We start from the raw sequence: 25,959 nt of genomic DNA, 5'->3' as shown, positions 1-25,959 counted from the left end.
TTTTAAATTTTCTAACCTACCTGCCCGATTAAGGGATCTGACATTCCACGCTCCGATTCGTAGAACGCCAGTTTTCTTTCTCCTGATAACGACATCCTCTTGAGTAGTCCCCGCCCGGAGATCCAAATGGGGGACTATTTTACCTCAGGAATATTTTACCCAAGAGGACACCATCATCATTTAATCATACAGTAAAGCTGCATGCCCTCGGGATAAATTACGGCCGTAGTTTCCCCTTGCTTTCAGCCGTTCGCAGTACCAGCACAGCAAGTCCGTTTTGGTTATCGTTACAAGGCCAGATCAGTCAATCATCCAGACTGTTGCCCTTGCAACTACTGAAAAGGCTGCTGCCCCTCTTCAGGAACCACACGTTTGTCTGGCCTCTCAACAGATACCCCTCCGTTGTGGTTGCACCTACGGTACGGCTATCTGTATCGCTGAGGCACGCAAGCCTCCCCACCAACGGCAAGGTCCATGGTTCATTTGGGGGTCACTAATAATAATAATAATAATAATAATAATAATAGCAATACTGATGACAGTGATCATAATAAATGGCACTAATAACGACAATAACAGTTATAATAATAATGGGCATTTAGAATGTTACAGATGAGCTTAGCATATTCATAGCCGTCCTTAGTATTATCAGAAATGGAATGTATAAACTAAGACACAAGATAGAAATGTAGATGTCGTGTGACTAGGGCCTCCCGGCGGGTAGACCGTTCACCGGGTGCAAGTCTTTCGATTTGACGCCATTTCGGCGACTTGCGCGTCGATGGGGATGAAACAATGATGATTAGGACAACACAACACCCAGTCCCTGAGAGGAGAAAATCTCCGACCCAGCCGGGAATCGAAGCCGGGCCCTTTCGATTGACATTCTGTCGCGCTGACCACTCAGTTACCGCTGGCGGACAGATTGAAATGACAGTGACTGTTAGGAAGAATTACAGACGAGCAGAATTTGGAGGAGACTCTGATGCAGATGGCGTAGCTAGTATTTCTAAATTTCAAAACAATATTTCAGTAACTGATGTAACTGACGATACTCTGGGTAAAAAAGTTCCAAGTGGATCAGTGAGTGAATCGTTCAAGTACAGATGCACCAGGTGCGGTAAACTGTCTGCCTGTGCTTGAAGAATCATTTCAAGAAAGTCGTGAAACTGACTCTTATACCGAAGAGACTGGAAATTTGCATTTATATGCATGATCTAAATTTGGTTGTGTACCCTACTTATTTAAGGAATTTTTTTTCTTCCTGAGGACATATAGAAGTTGACTCTGATGGTATCCTGCATATTTTTTCAACTTTTTCAGCAGAATTTTGTACTCTTGATTAACTCATACGAATATTTACCACCTCAAAACGCAGGTGGATCTAAACGTATATGATTATTTGAGCAGTTTTATTCATTACTATCACCAAACAGTACACATTGGCATGTATTTCTCTATTATGTTGGACAAAACATTTTGTCTCTTCAAGTGTTAAAGAAAAATTCAACAATTGTAAAATTATGAACAGTATTCGAAGTTAAAATTAGAATAATTCACGTCTCGAATTCAGGTTACTCAGTCCTGCACTTCGGGTGCGCTCTTGCACACTTGTATCCCACCAGAAGGCTCAGGAATATGTATGGCTCACTGTCTAACGCCGCTCCTGGGAACTGTGTCACAGTCACGAACTTCCAGCATGCCAATTTCTGTTATGTTACGATGAGTTGAAAATAGGTCTCGGTCAGTAACTAGTCATCGAGTAAATAAAAAAAAGTGAAATTTGAACCCTGAACTGTTTCTTCGTTGTACTGTCTCGTAGTCGCAGAGCTGGTGCTATTGACATATCAAAAATATGGTAGTGGCTAATAGATTTATGTATGCAGTGGTATACGTTCATAAAACGTCTTCATAAACCTTAAAGAAAATGCTTGCTTTCCTCTTAATACTATGGCCCTGCCCATATTCCTTGTGTCTATTGTTTCAGTACCCTCCCTGCAACTAAGCTCATCATCACAATTGGTACCGTTATGCTCATACCCACACCCTACAACTAAACAGAATTCGTAATGTCTCCCTCACTACATGTTTTCCCTGTGCAAATATTTCAATTTTTAGTGATGTGCTTTTTTTAAGACGGTCACCTGTCTGCAGCGTCTTTAAAAGTTTTTTTATTATTTTTGTTTAACTTTTCACTTTTTATTACAAACAAAGAAAATCAATAGTTTAGTTTTATGTAACTGCCATACAAGAAATTCGTCTTTTTTACAAATTTTAAAATGAGTGTGGTGTTTTTCCACCATTTTATAAGAAAATTATTTTTTTAATTAATTATTTGTGTTGAGAAAAATGGATAATGTATAAACGAAGAATATATAAGATGTCCTAGCCCAGAGTATTATCTTCGTCCTTCTTCGTATAAAGTTAATAAGTATTCTCTCTCTCATCCTTCGTGACCGCCATTCGATAAACAGCTCTGTATTCAGGTCTGTTGCCAAAATATTAATATTTCATTCAATCGGTTTCAAATATGTATTATTGTTGTTATCATTTGTAAGATTAGCGCTCCATGTGTCAAATCCTTTAAGATTTCAACTTTTAGCGCTGCGGAGAGAAAAACAATCTCTATGCGCTTCCGTGGCTAACGGCCGCAATATGCGCAATTCAGTTTACAGATTTTCTGTCAGAGCATCACGTTTCAGCGGAACGCCGCAACATTAATTTGTTTCATTTCATCTGAAGTGCAGTCTTGGCAGAAAGCATCGTGTCTCAAGTAGGTGCATAACAGTAATTTAATCTTAGCTGGACTGACTGCCACATTTGCTTACGCAGCATGCAAATAATTTCTATTACAACCTGTCATGAGGCATGTTAAGAGAGTTTATTCATAATAATAACGCTTGTGTCTGAGTTTTACAAGCCCTGAGATTTTCTTGAAAGAGCTAGCAGCATTATTTGTGGAGGACTGATGGAATACGATTAAATACGGAAGCTAAGATAACTGTAGTTTAACACATAAAGAATTCCTCGGCATGACAGGCCAAAACTTACCTTCTACTATATACGCCCCAAGGAATTAACAATCAAAGTATTAACAACCAAATGTAAATAAATTAAAACTCCCTTCAAACATTATTATTTTTATTTGACCTTTTACTTTTTTATAACAAATTAAGAAAATCAATTGTTTATTTTAATGTAACTGCCACCAATGACATTCATCAAATTTTAAAATGTGGCTAGTCTCAGTCTTCCGTCTTTTCGGTTTTATGTGTATTTTAAGTACTAGCTTGTTACATAGGTTAGTAACATATTTCCATAAATGTAATAAATACATCAGATACCCATAGCACAGACTGTAGTAGTGAATAACAATGGTCCTTCAGTATTTACAACAATCCACCAAAGCTGGGGTAACTTTTTTATTCCGTGACTAGAAATCACGTGGTTTGGAAGGACAAAAACTCTAGAGCCATGTTCGCACCGTATTTCCACATGGAAAGGGAGTCCAAAACAACAGGTGAATGACATGGATGCGGAATGACTTCCTAACACAAATCCTGTAGTGTTTTCTATCAGTCTAGCAGAAAGGGGGTGGGCGTTTATCATAGACTAGCAGCTCTTCGCGCAGTCTTCCTGGTCGATGTTCCCAGATTGCGTCTGCAAGACGTCTCAGTTATTGACAATAAATATCAGCGGTGATAGTAACACCTCGAGTAAGCAATTCGTAGTACACCGCACCGCCGCATGCGTTTAGACGACTTTCATCGAAACCCGAATCACTAATGTCAAAAGGATCCACGTTATAACGAGAAAACCGTTTTCTTGCAGTGGTCTGTCCAGTGGCATTATCCCCGTACACGGCACAAATGTTTCAAGCTGCCTCAGCTTCTGTTACCTCTCTGTTGAACTCAAACTAATACCTCGGCACTCCATTTTCTGGCGTCCACAGCTCCACTCACTATCTCCAAATGACAAAAGACAATGTATGTACTCAAACAGTAACAGTGAACTAAAAGTAAAAAGCGACAATCCGTAAATAAATCCATAGCAAGCCGAATACCAACATACAAAACAAGACCGCTACCAACTTATGCAACAAGCTAATAGATTGGCTGGAGAGCGGAATATTTTTAGCGCTGGCCCTCTGGACAGATAAAGCAACAATAAAGCAACAGATTTAAAAAAAACTAAGTATAGGAAATTCACTTTGCATCCATCCACGTCTTTATAAGTCCCGCCGTCATATTCTATCTACAGCAGACAGTTAATGACGGTGTGTGCAGAGTATGAATCCGACTCATTACCTGCAACTTCATTTGGGATCGTATGCGCTGTTTCAACTGTCATGTGTGCATTTCAGATTACTTACTTCAGATAAAACTGAGCAAGTATATTATTTACACTCCTGGAAATTGAAATAAGAACACCGTGAATTCATTGTCCCAGGAAGGGGAAACTTTATTGACACATTCATGGGGTCAGATACATCACATGATCACGCTGACAGAACCACAGGCACATAGACACAGGCCACAGAGCATGCACAATGTCGGCACTAGTACAGTGTACATCCACCTTTCGCAGCAATGCAGGCTCCTATTCTCCCATAGAGACGATCGTAGAGATGCTGGATGTAGTCCTGTGGAACGGTTTGCCATACCACTTCCACCTGGCGCCTCAGTTGGACCAGCGTTCGTGCTTGACGTGCAGACCGCGTGAGACGACGCTTCATCCAGTCCCAAACATGCTCAATGGGGGACAGATCCGGAGATCTTGCTGGCCAGGGTAGTTGACTTACACCTTCTAGAGCACGTTGGGTGGCACGGGATACATGCGGACGTGCATTGTCCTCTTGGAACAGCAAGTTCCCTTGCCGGTCTAGGAATGGTAGAACGATGGGTTCGATGACGGTTTGGATGTACCGTGCACTATTCAGTGTCCCCTCGACGATCACCAGAGGTGTACGGCCAGGTAGGAGATCGCTCCCCACACCATGATGCCGGGTGTTGGCCCTGTGTGCCTCGGTCGTATGCAGTCTTGATTGTGGCGCTCACCTGCACGGCGCCAAACACGCATACGACCATCATTGGCACCAAGGCAGAAGCGACTCTCATCGCTGAAGACGACACGTCTCCATTCGTCCCTCCATTCACGCCTGTCGCGACACCACTGGAGGGGCGCTGCACGATGTTGGGGCGTGAGCGGAAGACGGCCTAACGGTGTGCGGGACCGTAGCCCAGCTTCATGGAGACGGCTACGAATGGTCCTCGCCGATACCCCAGGAGCAACAGTGTCCCTAATTTGCTGGGAAGTGGCGGTGCGGTCCCCTACGGCACTGCGTAGGATCCTACGGTCTTAGCGTGCATCCGTGCTTCGCTGCGGTCCGGTCCCAGGTCGACGGGCACGTGCACCTTCCGCCGATCACTGGCGACAACATCGATGTACTGTGGAGACCTCACGTCCCACGTGTTGAGCAATTCGGCGGTACGTCCACCCGGCCTCCCGCATGCCCACTATACGCCGTCGCTCAAAGTCCGTCAACTGCACATACGGTTCACGTCCACGCTGTCGCGGCATGCTACCAGTGTTAAAGAATGCGATGGAGCTCCGTATGCCACGGCAAACTGGCTGACACTGACGGCGGCGGTGCACAAATGCTGCGCAGCTAGCGTCATTCGACGGCCAACACCGCGGTTCGTGGTGTGTCCGCTGTGCCGTGCGTATGGTCATTGCTTGTACAGCCCTCTCGCAGTGTCCGGAGCAAGTATGGTGGGTGTGACACACCGGTGTCAATGTGTTCTTTTTTCCATTTCCAGGAGTGTATTTTAAAAACCCGTAAGGTCTTAGGTAAAGTATGAAACCAGTGATCGTTGTGTGAATAGTTACAATAAACTGCAGTAAAAGAGGTTATAATTCAGAAACCGTGACTATTTTCCACTTGGAGTAAGACATCTATCTAGATTGTCTATTGTAACGAATCGCTGGTCGGTCTGTCAGCCTTGTGGAAGTTTAGAGTCACAGAATTTTGTATTCGTTGGGCTATGGCGGCCTGAACGATGGGTGATGGGCCGCGCGCATTGCCCGCGTGATTTGAGGCGCCATGTCACGGATTGCACGGCCCCTCCCGCCGTAGGTTAGAGTCCTCTTTCGGGCATGGTTGTATGCATACTTAGCATTAGTTAGTTTAAGTTGTATGTAAGTCTAGGGACCGATGACCTCAGCAGTTTGATCCCTTACGAATTCGCACACTTTTGAACATTTGGGTTATGGCTGGGCTTCCACAATGAGCTTCATGATTCCCTGCAGAAGTGCGCCCAGCGAGAAGTTAGGTTCGCCCATAAGTTCGAAGCGTTCTTAATTTGCATGTTGGTATCCCGCTTACTATGGGTTTATTTATCTATTGCCTTTTTTTTTTTTTTTTTTTTTTTAGCTCACTGCTGCTATTTGAGTTTACACATTACCATTTTGTCGTTTGGAGATAGTGACTGGAGCTGTGAACGTTAGAAAATGGAGTGCCCTGTGGAGAAATCGGTACATTTCCGACATATTCTTCTGTTTGAGTTCAGTAGAGGGGCGACAGCAGCAGAGGTAGCCATAAATATTTGCACCGTGTATGGGGATAGTACCATTGCACAGACGAGAGCAAAAAAATGGTTTTCTCTTTTTAAGAAGGATCATTTTGCATTGACTCTCCACCGTCAGAGGTTTGATGGAGATCATGTAAACCTATTAACCCATATTTATCTACTGCAGTTTACTCTAGCACTGGCAAATGTGATAAACTGCGATCATTTCACCATCGTGTGACATTTGCGTGCAGCGGGGTATATTGAAAAATTGGGTGTACGAGGTATCGCATGCTCTAAGCCAAAACCACAAAAATCAGCTGGTGGCCATATGTGCAGCTCTGCTTGCTCGTCACCAATTGGCTCGTGTACAACGCCGAATATCCCTACCCTGAATCTTTACTCGTGACAAGAAATGGTATGTTTATGCTAACTTAAAGAAAGGAAAGGAGTGGTTGAGCCCAAACAAGGCAGCAACTCTCCGTACAAGAACCTAATGTTGGGCATCTATTGGAACAGAGACGGTGTGGTATATTACAGATTGCTTACCCGAGGTGTAACTATCGCTGCCGACATTCGTTGTCAACAACTGAGATGTCTTGCAGACGCAGGCAAAGAACAGCTACAAGGTAGATTGCGTGAAGTGCCATTACTCTACAATAACGCCCACCCGTTTTCTGCTAGACTGACGGAAAATAGTATACAGGAGTTGTGTTGGGAAGGCATTCCACACCCACCATATTCACTTGATCTTGCGCCCTCAGATTTTCACCTTTTCCGCTCTCTATCAAACAACCTTCAAGGTATTTCCTTTCCGCACGGCCCGACGTTTTCTTCGCCTGAGAATCACGTGATTCTACAGCCGGGAAATATAAAAGTTATCCTAGCGTTGCCAGACTGTTGCAAGTAGTGGAGGAGAATCTCCTATAACGATTGATGACTAAAGCCCCTGTCATGTGTATCTCTTGTGTTTATTAAACTTATGCAAAAACGCTACGGATTTAGGCACTAAGCCCGGTGGCAGCAGCAGTTGGCGGAGGCAATTAGCCATCTGAAAGCATGGTCTCCGTGTGTACGTGGCTCCAAAGATGGCAGCGTTTCGCATCATGACAGAATGTGACTACTCTGAAATATTTTTCTAAATTCGATAGTAAGTCAATTTCATTGCCGGCCGCGGTGGTCGTGCGGTTCTAGGCGCTGCAGTCCGGAACCGCGGGACTGCTACGGTCGCAGGTTCGAATCCTGCCTCGGGCATGGATGTGTGTGATGTCTTTAGGTTAGTTAGGTTTAAGTAGTTCTAAGTTCTAGGGGACTGATGACCTAAGTTCTCAGAGCCATTTGACCCAACAGTTTCATTGTAGCAAAAAACCAGTCACTTAATCACATTGGTAGCACAGGTGAATATATTGATACAAAGTTATGAAAATCATGAAAACTAATGAAGTTGGCTAATCACAGCAAGTGAATAATCATACAAAAAGAATTAAAAATTAATAATTGCTGAACGCTTTGTGCAACTTGACAAGTAAGGCATCGGATGATAATTTACGGCACTAGCTAACATCCCTGAAAGGCAGATGTTTGTATGTACTGTATTTCATTTATTCAGTATTACGTTACATGTACCTTTTTACTAATGTAAATGTTCAAATGATCATATTCTCCAAAGTTACATAGCAAATGAAGGCAGAATGCCACTCCTTGTACCTGTCAGTACTTCACTATGCAATATACGTATGTATATTATTACTAGATTTCTAGTTCATTTAATCACATGTTTAATTCGAGCTACAGCACATAAATTCGTCAGTTGAAAGCTGTAACTCACATACACGATTTGTTAGCAACACGGAACAGAGCATAAAAAGACTCCTCTACTGCTCAGGCTGACTTCATTGTTTCACATGTTTCAACAAATTTTTCTGTGTTATATGTCGTAAGTGCACTTGCGCAAAATTTATGTTCGAATTAATTAACTAAAATTGTTAAGTACAGACTAACACGTATGGTCTGAAGGATAGCAGGAGGAAGGATCTTAAATTTAACATGTCTGCCGTACTTAGAACTTATATATGTTTTGAGTGGTGGTCCGTTTTCTATACTTAAAGTGCATGGTGAATTTTGAGAGGGAACCGAAGGCTTACAAGCATGAATGAGCAGTCACTTCGTGGACCTTCTGTATTTGTCCCTCGGCCTGTGCGTATCACTATTGAGGAGCAGATGGACCATTTTTAACCTTGTAAAAGTGATAGAAGTTGCGCAGCAAGAGGCACAAATACTTTAACATTCATTCATCCTTAGAAATATCCCAAGCCTTACGGGACTTAGCCTCTGAGAGGTGGCTGGAACTTTAACATTCCGCATGTGCTAGACGATGAGAATCTTTAAACTTTAACTTATTTTGGTTGCATTTGCAATTAATACTGGATAGAGTGCAGGAATCTACTGATGAGCTGGAGCGTTTTAATATGTTTATCGCCAGCGGCATGGTATTTATGAGCTGGGGAATATTTTGTTAACGGTGATGGTGCACTTGTACTTGGGGAATGTATTACCCTTCTAATCACGTATTTATGCAAGCTATTTAGTACAATATAAGCATTTTCCCTTTACTATTACTATCATATGTTGTTGTATCTTGCTTTTCCTACAAGGATTGCGATACGCGTCTAGTGTTCGCCAATTAGGCTCAAGTCACGTTTAGCTGCTGAGTATGAATGCATACTTGTATGGCTCTACCCTCTGACCATATCGATTCACAATTCTAGATCCGTGCTTAATACCTTCTTAGGGATTGTAGTTAAGAAGCATTAGGAGCGGTAAGTAACACTGTGCTTTCCTGAGATTGCTTTATGTAATTCTAGGACATTTCCTCTAAAACACAAGGTCGACCTTTTCTCATACACATTTATTTGAGTTAGTATCCCGACCTCGACATCGATGTCACCGGTAAGTAAAACAGAAAGCCTGTGTGTTTTCTACATACGGAATATTGCAGTAGTTCGTAGAACGTGACGGTCTAACTAAGAACTTTCTGTCACTGTCAGCATTAAAATTAGAAAAGAGCATCTACTGTAACGAGTAATGACTGACCACAGCGCTTAAGAAAAGCTTATTCCAGGATAAATCTTTCCCTTTGTAGCGGAGTGTACGTAGTTGTGATAATGTATGACGTACATACACCATGTACCGGACGGGGCTTACATTCAGACCTTTTCTTTTCGTGAACTATGCTCTGATTTTACAATTCAGGATACGCCGAACAACATTACTCATTCAAATTGCAGGGAACGCCCCCTGACCTACAAGCAAACACGAAAGCAATGATGTGGCAGAGAATGTATAAATCACAGAAAAGGCTTAGTTTCCAGAAAGAACATAAACTAACGTTCTTGTAAGTTTTAACGCCTGAATGACAAAAAGAAATGCCCGAAAGAGTAGAGACTAGAAAGATTTGTTGAAGAGTGTACCATCAGTAAGTGATAAAGGTAGCTGATAGATTGCGATATCTTGGCTTAGCGGTGAGGCTGGACTGCTCAGTATTAGGTGTGGCTCAGATGTTGTACAGCTGCTGCACGTAGTGGAAACTTGAAAACAGCTGAAAGAATCCCGCGACACAGTTAAAGAACGCAACACCAGTACGGGAATGGATCCAAGAGGATAGAATGATCGGTATCTGAGAAGTGCGGCAGTCATATCGTGTCACGTACTGCTACGACAGTGATGTCTGCCTAAGTTTGATTTGATGCACACGCTGACTCAGTTGCCCTACCACTGAATTTTATGCAGCCTGCAATGCTTTCCAATTCCACGAGCGAGACTTTAATATTCTTTCGCTCACTATACATAAACAATTAATCTAATAGAAAAAATCAATAGGACCTTTTCGAAAAAAATTTCATGTACTTAAATTTTTACTGGACTCCGTTTTCACTGGAAGCCACGGTTTTCGGCTCATTCAACTATGGCCTCTAGCGAAAACGTGTCCCAGTACAAATTTTAACTACATTACATTTCCTTAAAAAGGTCCCGTTTATTTTTTCTGTAAGACTAGTGATTTGCTCATAGCGAGCGTGAGAATATGAAAATTTTGTGTGTGGTACTTGAAAGTGTTGTGGGTTGCTTAAAACAGAGGCAGATGAAACATCCTGTATATAAGCGTGCGTGTGTGTGTGTGGGGGGGGGGGGGGGGTGAGTGAGTGGGAGGGTGGGTGGGTGTGTACCAGGGATACAAATGATGCAAGAAGACTGTATACATAATGAGGAGCAGGTACTGATACGTCATGAGAACACCGACCTAATGTCCACAAGATCACAATGGGCCGTAAAACTATGTGAATAGTATTGGAATGGCTATTCAGCACTTCTATGGGTGTGGGCCTGATCGTGTTGACAGAACAATATAATCCGCTGCGAAATGTACTTTTAAGACTCATGCTGATGTGTCGGTTCTATTTCCCGTAAATGCCGCAGACATTTAAAGGATGCGAAATATCGCCGCGGTCGTGCTGAGTTGCGACCTACGATGTCTGCAGGCGAATCGCAGCATTGCACGCTGGAAGTCTGCAGCTTCTCTTTGTTTAGTGACTTTACGGACAAATGTGGGACGCCACTGGATTCAACACTCGATCTCCAGCCTTGATTCGGATGGCAATCTGAATATCATCCGCTTCATTAACGATGTCATTGAGCCGGAGGTACTTCACGTCTTTCTGATATCTCACTCAAAGTACGGTATTAATGCTGGTCAATATCTTTCCGCGTGTAGCCTTCTTAGAAAATGGACCGTTATCACTGTTTCGCTCATCTGCACATTCGCCTGCCGTATCATCTGACTAAGGAGAACAACAGGAGGTATCAAAACTTTTTCAGCAACACGTTATTACTTCTTTGCAGTTTATCCATACCTCTACACAACTTCTCTCTAAAAGCGTGATATATATCAACAAAATTTCTATAAAATCACTCTTGATCGCAAAAATATTTTATTTAAACTGGTAACAGGTTTCGATCTCTTGTACTCTGACCATCTTCACGCCTTATACTCGGTAACAAGAGCTAGGCTTTTACCTCCACGGCTACATATCGTAAGAAATTGACCAGCACAAATAAGGTACTTCCAGTGAGATGTCAGGAAGACTTGAAATACCTGAAGATCAATGACAACGCTAATGAAGCGGATGATATTCAGATTTCCCTAAGAATGAAGGCCTCGAGATCGATTGTTGTATCCAGTGGCGTCCCAATTTTGTCCGTAAAGTCATTGAACGTAGAGAATCTGCAGACTTTCAGTTTGTAGGGGTGGTATTCTCCAGCAGACAATTGAAGGTCACAAAATCCCTCTAGAGCATCCTATTCACCCAGACCAGCCCATACACCATCACGGAGCACAAAGTTTGAAGATGATCTATGTAAAATAGATCGAAACCGGTCGCTACTGTAAATGAAATATTTGTACGATCAAGACTGTTTTTGAGAAATTTTATTGATGTACCTGGAAAAGATTGCTGTTTCCCAAGAACAATGTTCCAAAAAATATAAAACATTATGTGAACTGTCACAATGATAAGCAAAATACCCAGCTCACAGCAGCTAATACCTGTTAATAGTGATATTAAAATATGGAGTCGCGTCTGTTCTGTTACCCATCAAATCCATTGGTCTGTAAAAATCTGCATTTACATGCAACCACTAACTCCCCAACACTGATTCTTTAATGAATCAAACTCCATGTATAAAACATTTTTAGGGCATGAACAACGAACATGTAGTGAGTGGTAAATTATTTTCCTTTCATTATTTTATGGTGATGTAAACAAGAAAAAGTTTACAAAAGGTTTGAAATTATATTTAAAATTTGTTGGAAGTTGTTAAGTACTCTCATTGTCTAATACTGTATAAATGAAGTCTGGGTGGTTTGCGCGCCGTGATCAGCTCTAATTCAAGACACATATACAGTTACTAGCTTTAATACTAACTGTTTTAAACCTTTAACGTAAGAATCCTAAATGCATTGCATTAACGTTCCAGAATAAAACAGTTTCAATAGTTTCTTATGAACCGGCTTTCGGGTTCTAAGGCGATCGTCAGATAACTTGTTACTACACAGCGACAATTCATAGCTGTAAAAAGTTTGTTGTGCCGAGATATGTTACATTTATGACGATATCGATACAAAACACAAGAGACTTTGAAAAATGAATCTTATATTACAGTGTATTAAAATATTAAAACAATTTGAATATATGAGTCAGTAATGACACAGGCTACTATGTCCCATGCACAAACTTGTTAATGTGTTGAATAGGCCAAAAACAGGGGACAGCGAGGGGAGAAAGAAGTCTATGGAATGTAGAACAATTATAACGAGCTTGTTATAGTGAGAGAAATGGCTGCTGCTACTTTAGTAAAAGCGAGTAATTGAATTGTGTTCTTTCGTTAAGGACCAGGTCTTGATTCTTTGTTCTGTGTTTTTTAATGACCAAAATTTCGTGTAACGATAGTTTCTGCTTTTCATTCCTCTATGGTTAACGTTACGTTCGATATTCTTTGAACGACAATCATTCGCAGCGTGTTCAGCAAAGGTGAATCTTTCTTTTTCAGTCTCCATAGAATTTCCTGCAATTTGAATGGCAAACTACGTATAAGTCAATTAGGTACGGCTATAACTACTAGACTGACTGGCCATGAAATCTTTCTGCATCTGTGATCTCTTGCTGAAGTTATGTGGATTATCTGTTTGATATTAAGTTGTTTGATGATGGCCTGAGAAGCCGAAAGCCGCATCACAACAAGTTGTTAAATAAATATGATAGTGAAACGTGAATACTGTATATTTAAGATTTTTAATATGTTTTGTTCCTCCAAGGACTGACGAAAGATTCCATAAATATTTTGACGTAAGATTATACCTTTTAATTCACGGATTATGGCAGCATTTTAAATTTTTAAATCCAGTCAATAATTGTATGAAACACAGAAAACTAAATTTTTGTTGCGCCAGGGAACCGTTACGTAGGCCACCTGCAACTGGTACTGGTGACCGTTGCAGTCGTTTAGTAATGCAGAATACATCTGAAAATTAACGAATTTAATCATCATGGAGCCACAAGTCAATGAAGCAACAGTGTCTTCTAACAGACAGTTATGACCAGCAGATACACAAGAGTCACAAAGCTCATATTTCGCGGAGTGATAAACATTTGATTGCAACAATATACGTTAATGCGTTTAGTACTTATATACAAATAGATGTTGCTGTATTACCATAATTTCTTCCATTGCTTGTAATTTAAATGTAAATGTAGATTTTCAATGAAACGATTAAAGCGCAGCGGAATAGAACGGTATACACGTTTCAGAATGTCAAAATGTGGTCATAACACATCATTTTCGGTGTATGCGCACTGCAGTTGTCCAATATCAGCATACAAAGTGATCACATTATGCAATGACGGTACAGGCACATCAGCTTAGTAACCAGATCTTTCCAACATTTTATTTTATTTTTATTTATTTAGTTATTTATTTATTTTGTGGAAAACAGAGCTGCGCTGTCTGCGTATTGTCGTGCAAAATGCAAAATGATGAGTGGGTTGCGCAAAAAGTGTCGCCTCTTCTTTCGCTAACCTGATCGCAGGTGATGCTCCAAAAATGAACAGTAATACTGTGCACTGACGGTCTGCCGTGGAGGAACGTCATGCGTTAGGATAATACCACCACAGTTGTACACGAGAATCACCATAACTTCAGACCGCTCCATTAGCACCATCAACAGAACAGGCTCTGCTAACGGTATACTACGCCTTCCAAATCGCTGGCAACAGGTTCTAAGCAACGCTGGTGACTACTTTGAAGGACAGTACAAGGTGCAAACATGTAACTCTTTTGTATCGGTTGTGAATAAATAGTTGCCACTATTTAAGTTCCAACCCCCGTATATATTTATTGTCTCCAAGCAGCTGCAAAATACTTACACTAATCTATAGCTAATATAGCTCGATAATATCTACATCACCATTAGAATTATCCTATCCAAATAATCCCTTAATACCTTAATAAAATTTTACATGAAAGAGAATATAAAAAAAATATTTTTTTAACCAGTAATTAAGTGTTGCAGAGCACATAAGGTCAAATCTAAGAAAAGATACGCTTGTCAGGTATAATGGGGTGTATCGCATATCTGCGACAAAAGGCACATGGTAAATTTTACACTTTCTTGTAAGTGATTTTTGTTTAACATTTTGGCGTTCCACTGACAGAATTTAGATGAATGAAAACGAAAAATACGTGATGATGTACATTTTAAATTATTCTACTTAATACTATATACCCTTAATCGTGAAATTATAGTGGACAGTTTATTTTCTTGTTTAAACACAGATGAACGTTTGACTTACTACACACGAATATTGTCTGTCTTTTACAATTTGATCTTTTGCATTTTCTCCTTATATCTATATCCTGAGGCCAGTGACCTATCACATCAGTTCGGATACACTTAGCTGGCTTTGTTTTGCTACACCCTAATACTTTTTGCGTATTAGGTTTGTCTTTAAACTGGGTAAAGGACCATGACTCTTTCCATTTGTCATGTCTTTTGCCTGCTTACATTGTGTTTCTGCCATTCCAGATTTGACTTCCAATACCGAAATTTCAAAACTGTCACAGTTCCTTTCGGTAGGTACTACATGATCATTGAAATCTCCATTTTCATTTTGTGGAGCATAAAACCTAGGGACCCATCGCCAAAAAACGAAAGCTCTAGAGTATTAGCAGTTTAATACAATTTCCACATAGGAATGAAGTGAAATGTAATTAGACTAAACAACACAGACGGGCCCCATCTTATTCTGTTACTCGCTCCTGTGAACGGGAAAGCATGTCTTGGTGTCACTCGCTGAGCTTAACGAAGGCGATGTTGGCCTGATATATTCGACGATGCCCTTCGGCTACACTGACTAAAGGATCCTTCTAAGAAATACCAAATTAAGATAACCTGAAGATGCCTAAATAAGGCGAAAAGCGTAGTTCAAATATAAAAAAACTAAAATTGCAACCAAGACTGTTTTTAACCAATACTGTTAAGCACTGGTTTGCTGTATGCCACATATGGACTGGAAGAATTTCATATTTAGTTTTTCTGTCAGACATAATGAAATACGTGTTTCAGCGTTTCTGGAAATTAAACCTCTAAGGGAATGAAATTCGGGGTTAGATTTCTTACAAAAACATTTTGTAACAAAAGTATTTACAAAGCTAAATCTATGAAAATTTGTATCTGTCGTTAGAAAGAAAACATAGACATCTCATTGGTTTTGAAAACTCATCCCCTAAGAGGGTGAAGTACTGTCAGACAGATTCGCTGGCTCAACATCGCCCAGCCCAAACCGCTAAGGGTAGAAACTTGAAGTTTACAGAGGGTGTGGATCTTATACTGTAGGCATCGTTCAAGAAGGAATTCTCAAATTCCGTTCTTAAGGGGATGAAATAGAGGAGGAAAGGCTTTTTGAAAATATGTCGCTCTTAATGGAATTTTGAAGCTAAAAATACGAAAACTTGTATTTGGTTTCTTAGTCAGAAAATAAAACACCTGTTTCACCAGTTTTGAAAATTCAGTTACTAAGGAGGTACAAAAGTGGATTAAAGTTTTTTGAGGATAAATAATTGCTAGTGAACTACTAAAAAGTTTTTAAGGCTACATCTATGGCAACTGGTATTTCAATTCTCAGTTAGAAATTTAAAAAAATACGTATTCAGAGTTTCTGAAAATTAAACCCCTAGATTCTACAATACGGCATAAAAATTAAAGATTATATTTCGTTAAATTAAAAAATTTGGAGTTAAATAAATGAAAATCCTATTTTCCTTCTCGTTTCGGTATAAATATTTGTTATAGGAAGAATGTTGCTATGAAAACATCTTCACAAGGACGAAAATGGCATGATTAACAAAAACTTTGGACTCCATCTGAGTCGTACCGCCCTTATATTGTGCCTGTTGAGATCGGACTAACAGCCGTGAACAGGCGTGAGCAGATGCCTGAGAGTATGTAGTTTCTATGCGATCTAGTAGAGGTCACTAGCTGACGGCGACAGTTTGAGCTGTAGTCAAAATACTGTCGTCTTTATTTGCAGTTGTGTTTGTTTACTTTTCTAATTGTTTGTTAGTGACTAATTTTATTGTGCTTCGTTATCATATTGAATAAATAGGTGAACGTGAACTGATGTTTTATGTAAAGTTTTTATATATACATTGAAGAAACTGGTCTAGTGAGGAATGTTCGAGAATGACGTATTTGTTAGTCATTCTTATAGCGTAATTCACTATAAACTATTTCATCGGTGTCTGGTACTGAGGAAATGCGATTATGATTTCGGTGATGTACTTTTGTTGAAAGCAAGTTGATTGGTTCTGTATAGAAGTGCGGGTCTGAGGGGGTTTGATGCTGCCCACCGATTGGCTGTCATGTGCCTCTGCCACTCAGATGCTAACATTTTCGTAGATATTTTGGGAACTAAGAACTTCTTTTGCGTAGAAAGATGAGAAGTTTTGGGTCTTGGATTTCATAGTGATCAGACCTATTGATAAATGCTCCCATCAAACTTAGTTAATATTGTGATATTTTGGTACCAAAATGTTTGATTTAACGCACGGTGTAAAGTTCATAACCTTTTGTAAGACATTTTGAATAACTAAATTCCACATGACATGTAGCTTACTCGCGAACGTGATCATTTTGTCACGGAAGAAAGATTATAACAACGTTTGAGTGAGCTATTCTAAAAGAAACAATCGGCTTGCAAACTTTCGCTAAAGGATAATTAATAATTACCATAAAGTGGCTACGGTTATGAATTATGAGTGCGTGTGGACTTTTAGACTTTGTACGACTAAGAGTAAGGCTTGATACTAACTGGTGTATGCAAGCTTACCGTAATAGAGTGTAGCCCACATCTCGTGGTCGTGCGGCAGCGTTCTCGCTTCCGACGCCCGGGTTCCCGGGTTAGATTCCCGGCGTGGTCAGGGATTTTCTCTGCCTCGTGATGGCTGGGTATTGTGTGATGTCCTTAGGTTAGTTAGGTTTAAGTAGTTCTAAGTTCTAGGCGACTGATGACCATAGATGTTAAGTCCCGTAGTGCTGAGAGCCATTTGAACCATTTCTTTTTTAATAGAGTGTAATTTTACCAACATAAATACTAACATTTAACTGTCCCTTCCACCGACAAAACAAATTTTAGTGCGACTTGTGGTTACGAGGTACAGCTGTTTTTCTGTAGTTTTTTTCCGGCTGAGAACTGCATTTGGGTAACTTTAAGGAGGTGTGTGAGAAGAGATTCATCACGAGGTGATCAGAACCTTATTCGTAACAGCAATGGACCGCGCCGCCGCACAGCTATCAAATAGTTTTTTGTCATAAGGTCTAAGCGAGTGAGCAGCAGACTCTAAGCTAGTTTATGTACATGGAGAAAAAGGGCAGGCCTGTTGCAGTTGTCCGGGACACTCCTGACTGGACTCTTGTCTCTGGCGAACACTAACGGTCGTGGAGAACGTACTGGATTCTATTACTTGAAAAATCTTCGAGCCACTCTCGTATCTGGAAACCTATTCGGTATGCTTGGACCTTCGTTGACGATTTGCAGTGTGTCACCGTGTCAAACGCTATCCTGAAATCTAGGAATATAGAATCTTCCTGTCGCCCTTCATACATGCTTCACAGGTGAGAAAAGGGAAAGCTGAATTTCCCATGACCGATAATTTCTAAAATCCTGCTGACTTGTGAAGAGAATCTTTTCTGTCTGAAGGAAATTTATTACACTAGAACTTAAAATGTGTTCAAGAATTCGGCTGCAAACGGACGTTAAGGATTTGGGTCTCTATTTTTGCGAATCTGTTAGTTTACTCTTTTTATATATAGGCGTCACCCGTGTTTTTTTTTTCCAGTCACTTCGGACTTAACACTGGGCAAGGAGTGATTCGGGATATATGTAAGTTAATTAAGGGGTCAATGCCATAGAGTGCTCTGTGTAAAATCAAATCGGGTTTCCGTCCGTTCCTGCCGAGGTATATGTTTTCAGCTATTTCAGTTGTTTTTCTACGCCGGTTTTCTATTTCTAAGTCGTGCAAACTGGAGTTAGCGCACGATGAAAAGGTGGTATGCTTCTACGATCCTCGTTCGTCATTGATTTTTTATAAATGCGAAATTTGGGACTTGTGTTTCCTCTTGCTGTCTTCTATTGTCACACCAGATTGATCGACGAATGACTGGATAGTAGCTTTCGGTCCGCTTCGTAATTTTACATGGGACATTTACTTGGGTTCTCAATAAGATCCCTCGCTAAAGGTATGACGGTTGAAGGTGTATGCTTCGCGTAACTATCTTTTTACAGACACAAAAATTACTAGAAACTGTAGTCTGTCGACACTTCCATATTCTTTTTGATCCGAGAGCACAAGAATCTCTGTTTCCTCAGAATTTTCCGAATTTTGTTGTGGTCTTTTCACTCGTTCCACTTACTCGGTACATCCTTCTCCATAAATACTACCCTACTTTTCTTGATGGATTTATTAACTTTAGTAAGCATCATCGCTATGATGAATCTTCATCAGCTCTAAAACTAACAATGTAACATGGGTCATACGTCAGAGGTTCAGAACGTGTCGAGCGTTAGAAATCGACTAGCATGCAGTAGCATAACACAGTCAAAAGAGTACTGAGAAAGAGATTTTCAGTTTAAAAATAGACAACTAGTCAAGCCTTAAGGATGATGGAAAGTGCTTCTTTCAGAATTTTATTTAGATGTAAATGATACGCACACTCGTGCGTGAGGAACAGGTAAAAGATACATGAGTTCGCCGAGTAAGTCAGACATGAATGAACTGACGTAAACAGCATACTGAACGAACAACGAGGATTTTTAAATACCGTACTGAGTTCCCACGATTTCTGAAAAGGTATGACTTTACTTACGTGAGATTATGATGTAATTATTGTGTCAGAGATAAACAGTTAACAATAATGGATATATGTTGTTTGAGAAGGATGCATGTATAGTGTTAGCTCTTTTCTTTAGAACAGGCCTTCTCTAGCGGCCGAAGTACAAATAGCAGAATACCCACTAACTCACTGTAATCAGTTTCTTAAGTTTTGGATGCTGAAGCTGAGTAGGAAATACAGCAGTCGAAGAAGTTCATAGTACACTGCAATTCAAGCACCTTTTACCAAATGAAAGATACGAGAAGAAATTCAAGACGCTGCACTTTAACAGGAAAAGTGACTACGTTTATATTGCATTCCACCTAACACCGTGCTACTATTTAAACCAGCGATTTGTTCAAGCGTTGTAGTCGTTTGTTGAGTCATCTGCGTAGTGTGACAGCAGCTGCCAACATAATGAAAATGCACTTTTTTCACGTTTTGAAAAAAATGGATATATTTAAAATATTTTTGCCTTTCATCGGGGACTTCTCTCATAGACAGACACAGGTTCTGATTAATAATAGGAGTTAAGACACTGGTAAATATAAAATAGATCTTTCGGATAGATTTAATCCATACAAAAACCGTCACATTGTAATGAACTAATTTAATCATCAAGTTGTAAATATTAGTTTCTCCTATACACTACAGTAAGGCTCCGGATGTAACAATGGAACAAAGAAGAAGTGTAAGTGTATTTGTGCTTTTACATATAGGCTGTGACTATTAGTCACACGGTTGTTAAATTCTAATATTTTCATTATTATTATTCTCCTACATTTCTCATAACTCTTATAATATATTATATGAAATACTACAGTGATTGTGACTGTAAGTTAATGAACAAATAACAACTAGAGCAGAACATCAAAATAGACATTATTTTTTCTTTTCTATTTCTTATTTACAGCCCAGGTATTTCATTCAATGCAGTAAAGATTATTTGTGCTCAAGAAATCCTCCATATTGCTATATTCTCTCATAAGAAACAGTGTATCACAAAGACGTCTCGTAGTTCACCCGTGAACTACTTGAACAGTGTATAACTAAGTTTCATGCCCAGTATCACAGAGTGTATAACAACGTTTCATGCCCAGTATCACAGAAACCGGGTAATTTCATGACAAACTCTTCGTAAATTACTTCAGTAATAAAGTTACATGGCCCGTGACGTGTCGAGGCATTTGTCACAAGTAATTTCTGCTCCCTGGCCACAACGATAGGAAGGAATGCGTCCTACCTGCGAAAGCAGCAGGCAGCTGCAGAGGAACGCGCCGCCCGTACATAGTTGTCGTCTCTTGCAGCACTGCTGGTGGCGGAGTTGAGTGCTCGAATATAACACAGCCTCATTAGCGATAACAGACCGGCTAGCGGTTTCCTCATCAATCAGATTCCACGATAAACGTACACCTGCAGGGAATATCTCATATAAATTTTTAGATATGACGTTAGATATGGGGAGCAAACTAGGAGGAGCGTTTTATTTTATTTTATTTATTTATTTAAGGTATGGTTGTTGCAGCTTTGCGTTCACCGTACTGCACAAGCTTGCAAAGTACCTTCAACTGCTGGCTAATCACAAACGCTATAACAGAAATATGTTCTTAACGTGTTAACAGGCTGGCTGTCTCATCCAGGTATTTTGTAAGTGGTTATCCACTCACACTATCTATTTTCTATAAGCTTCTTTTACTTCTGTTTTAATCCTACTTATATCACCTGTCACCCTTTCTCCATTACCTTAAAGCGTGTGAGAGAGTGATTGTATTGGTCAACGCGAATGAAGTGGGAGTAAGTGAATGAGTGTCATTTTATAGGATCCCCCTTACTGTGTGACAACAATTTTAGCCATGAAATTACAATGAAATTAACACCCTTAGCTTCTTACAGGCTTGACAGATGGCATATTTCCACAACAATTAATTTAATAAGCTGCTCATACCATATGCTAATTGTCTTCATGTAGGTGGAAATCAAATTGAAAACTAGCTTAATACTCAGGATTTAATCAAAAAATGTGGTTGTTGTAATACTATTTTTGTTTTTATTTTTATTTTGTTTTGAAGTGGTATATAGTTTTAAAAATTAGCCCCGCAACAAAGTAATTCTGCAATGGGATATGTGACATTTAACACCAAAAAATAAGTGGGGAACGTATAATTTTAAACCAAGGTATTAATTTTTCTTATGAAGTTACATAGAACTTCATTTAAATACAATTGAAACCTTAACTGACTAGATGCATCGTTTTATCTCTTCCTGTTTTGCGACCTTTTCAACTCTGCTATTCTCTATAAAAGTTTGTGACAGTCATGGAGGTGTAATAATGGGAGGTGGCACTACAGACTTACTATTCACATTGCGTTGAAGCTGTCGCCGCCATGTTAGTAGCTCCTAAACATAGCGTACTGCTGTTCACAACTGCTTCTTGTTCTTAATTTCTATCAAGTCCAAGCATCTGTTTTTTTAATAACAAATATTACAGTGCTTTAGTGAATTACACACTGTCAGTAAGGTATTTTCAGACATTTTTTTGGCCCTAAAGGACAATGTATATTCACGCCGATTGTGCTGACGTAAACAAAGGCCTCAGTTCTTTGGCAGTCACAAGCATACCCATGCCATTTATTGGTATTCATTTGCTGACACATTGAGACTGATGTCACATGTTGGCAACTGCTCTCATGATGAGTATGTAATAGACGGAATTTACATCTGCTCCAATAAACGAGAAATTTTGCGACTGATTTCTGTTCTTTTCTTAGTATTTATATTAACAACAAATATGTGGCACAAAATAATATAAATTTTGCACACTTATACTTTATACTATAGAACAAAACACATAATAATGCAGTGAGGAAAAGGTGAAAATAAAATAAAAATGAAATGATAATTAGAATTACAAGTGACTGCAAAAGATGGTGTATTCCATAAAGACAGCCTAATAGGGACTTCTCAGTAAAAGAAATCGAAGACGCTCTTTGACTGGAAATCGTGTTTGTGACAGATGGTGGTAGAGTACGACTATTGAAATCAAAAGAGTCGTGGTTGTTTAGAAGTGGCTCAATAACCTGCCGTTCCGCAGTCTCTGTTAACGATGCCTGAACTAGTTACTCTCTGGTATCCATGCTGGTAGTTGGAAATATAAAACTGCGGTTCATGGTGACTGACGCAGACCGTAACATCAGAAAATACGAAGGCATTCTATTTTCGTGAAAACGAGCGCTGCAGACGGATGAGGGATCGTCTGGCGTTGCCGTGATGGATTGCAATGATTACACAGGCCAACGGAAAATATTTTTTGAAAACCTTTTTTTTTTTTACTTTAATATCTGATCTTTATAGATTTTTATGGCCTGAGCCCAAATCTAGCCTTAGTTTTTTTTTGTATCACACATAGTTTTCGAGCAATGTGCTTTTTATTTATTTTATTTATTATTTATGCATTTATTTTTAATATAAAAATCCTATGCTATATGGTAATCGGGGAAATCAATGAAACGCATTTTTACAACATAAGCATGGTTTGTATTTACAGTAAGCAACTTAAAACAATCATATGAATTAATAGAGGTTTCACTAGCCAGCTAGAATTGGTTTGTATTTTCTTTCTCTTTTTTCTTTGAAGTTTCTTGGGTAGCTTTTTCCACGATGAGTCGCTTGCTGAACTTGTTGTTGAAGTGACCAACAGTAGTCTCCCACCATTTTGGTGTTCCAGCGGCCTTGGTAGTTTTTTTTCCATCACTTTAATGTCCTGGTGAAAACGCTCTCCTTTCTCCTCACTAATATCTCCCACATTGTCTAGGAAGTAAACAAGATGACTGTTCAGAAAGTGAACTTTCAGGCTCATTAAACTTCGTAAAATTTTAAACTTATTTAACACTGGAGCTATAATAGAAACATATTCTGGGGCTTTCTCATGTCCTAAGAACTTTGTAACGAGTTGCTTGAATGATACCCATGCTTCTTTCTCATTTAAAATCATTGTGGATTCAAAGTTAACATCGAACATCACTTTTCTAATGTCAGGTCCGACAAAGACGCCTTCTTTTCGATAAGCTTCTGAAAGGTGTGGAAACCTTTTGGCAGCGATACTTAAAACATGGTCCATCTTTAGGTAAAGCCTTTACAAACTGTTTCATTAGGCCTAACTTTATATGTAGAAGTGGTATGAGTACGTCTTTTGGATCTACAAGGTTTTTGCTAGAATGTTCTCACTAGGTTTTAAAGACTCCCTCATAGGCCAGTTCTTTCTGTACCAGTGTTGATCCCTAGCGCTACTGTCCCATTCACACAAGTAACATGGAAATTTGGTACGGTCGCCTTGCCGACCAAGGAGCATGCATGTTATTTTTAGATTGTCACATACCGTCCAACCATGAGCAGAATAGCCTATTTTATCTAACACTATTTGTAGGTTTTCAGCTTTCTTTCATATGTACAGAATGGTGCATAAATGTTACCACCATGTAATAAAACAGCCTTTAAACTACTTTTGGATGAATCAATCAATAAACAGACTCCAGTCTTCCTTTTTGTATTCAATACCAAACTCATTCATCAGACCTGGAATGTCTGAGCATTACACTAAATCACCTTCCTGAAAAAAAAAAAACTTGTGAGAAAAAGACACCTTGGAAAATTGTTAAATTGTTGCTCTCTCATTCTCTATATGTGTATGCTGGTTCCAAGTAATCAATTTGGGCTATCTCTACTACAATGAAATCCAACATCATCTAATTCATATAAATCAGATTGTACAACAGAAAATGCTTCTGTTGGAATAGAATGTAAATCATCTGGTAGTTCAGCAACCGGCAAATGTGCACCATGCCCTATTAGTCAAATGGTAGACGGAATGTTAGCGTAGCTTATTACTTTCTTGTTTTTCAAATTGTGCCAATTAATATCAAGACTCCAAAAGTAGCAATCATTGGAATGATTTCTTGGCTCCCTCCATATCATAGGAACAACAAATCTAAAGGCTTTTTCTCCCTTTTGTACTATTTTCTCATATCTTCAACACACACATAACATACCTTATGAGACACCCAAGATTTATCTTGCCACCCAGTTTAGATCCAAAGCTTGATAGTTAAACCTTTCTCACAAAGTCTGTAACGTTTCTTTTGTGTCTTTTAATCACAAATCCACCACAAATGTAACAAAAATTGTCAGCAGAGATTTTACAACCACGATTAGACATTGTACTGAGCAGATGCACAGGAAACGGGAAAGTGAGGTTATGTTGACAGTAAACCAACTATTAACACAAAAATAGAATCGACCTTTTTTCCAGCGAACGTTTTTCAGCAGTGCTACCAACATCATCTACATTCATTACATGTCCTTTTTAAATTATTTTAACCATATAAAAGCTGTTAAATCCCTTAAAAATCACTAAATTTAATAAATTTAACTGTAAAATATAAAGAAATTGTGGGTGATACAGTATTTTATGTATCATATTTGGATTTCCCACCCTAAAAAAAGAATAAGGTATTTTCATCAAAACGTTTTTCCATTGTTGGCCTGTGTTATTTGTGCAGTGTATTATTGTTACATAGTAAAGGAAGTGAACCATAACCTACCTTTCGAAAAACGCCAAGGCGTCTACTGGGCTCAGTAATTCTTTCTGGCGAACGAGTTAACTTCAGCAGTGTCCAATGACCTTTCTGCATAAGAGACAGAGAAGAGGTCTAGAATGAAACTCCGGAAGTGACCGTAAAAAGGAATTTTACTTCACTACCTAATACTATTCGACCTCTCCTGCCAAGCTTTCTGTGCAAATACTGGCGACGAGAGGTCCTCTCACTACCATGACCAAGATTTGTAAATCAATAGTTGACCCCGAACCACCTGGCAGCATTCTCATATAGAAAATATTCATAATCAGAAGATGTGATCATCACCAAATATTGTCTATCAATAAGTTAAGACAAATTGAGTCTTAATTGGCATTGACTCTTTTTTCCTTTACTGTTATTTCATCCTCCATTGTCTCATGCAGGAGAGGGGCTAGACTGGCAGCGGTAAAAATAGCCCATTCTTCGTCCAGTAAAACTTAAATCTAACTTAAATGTTACAAATACATTTCACATCTGCTTTTAATGTAAGAGGTGACATGAAAAAACACAGAAAAAAATATTGAACACTTCGGAAGATACAATCATCATTCAAAATGGAGCACTGTGCACTTTCAATATAATTAGAAAAGGACCTGCCCTGGACGGTGGACTGCACATGAAAAGAAGGGCGGGTGTGGATGGAGGTAGAGTGGTGTTCATGAGGATGGCGGACTGGGAAGAGGTGGCGACAAGATGAGGGTGGCTGCAGTAGACAAGTAGAGAGTGGTAGGGCAACTGGTACTGGGAGCTGTATATTGGAGAGTAAAAGGGAATGGGG

At 39.6% G+C, this 25,959-nt stretch overlaps 1 protein-coding gene across 1 annotated transcript in view; it reads right to left on the bottom strand.

The window, feature by feature from the left end:
- Positions 1-20,854, bottom strand: part of LOC126267109 (facilitated trehalose transporter Tret1-like) — a 120,346-nt gene extending 99,492 nt beyond the window's left edge. Inside the window, exon 1 of the mRNA XM_049972009.1 lies at positions 20,792-20,854. Coding sequence (XP_049827966.1) covers positions 20,792-20,837 — 46 coding nt within the window. The 5' untranslated portion in view covers positions 20,838-20,854. The remainder of the gene's footprint in view (positions 1-20,791) is intronic.
- Between the last annotated feature and the right edge of the window lie 5,105 nt (positions 20,855-25,959).

This window comes from Schistocerca gregaria, chromosome 4 (genome assembly GCF_023897955.1).
Source record: "Schistocerca gregaria isolate iqSchGreg1 chromosome 4, iqSchGreg1.2, whole genome shotgun sequence".
Taxonomy (NCBI): domain Eukaryota; kingdom Metazoa; phylum Arthropoda; class Insecta; order Orthoptera; family Acrididae; genus Schistocerca; species Schistocerca gregaria.
The sequence above is the reverse complement of the archived record's forward strand: the minus strand, read 5'-3'. Positions and strand labels throughout refer to the sequence as shown.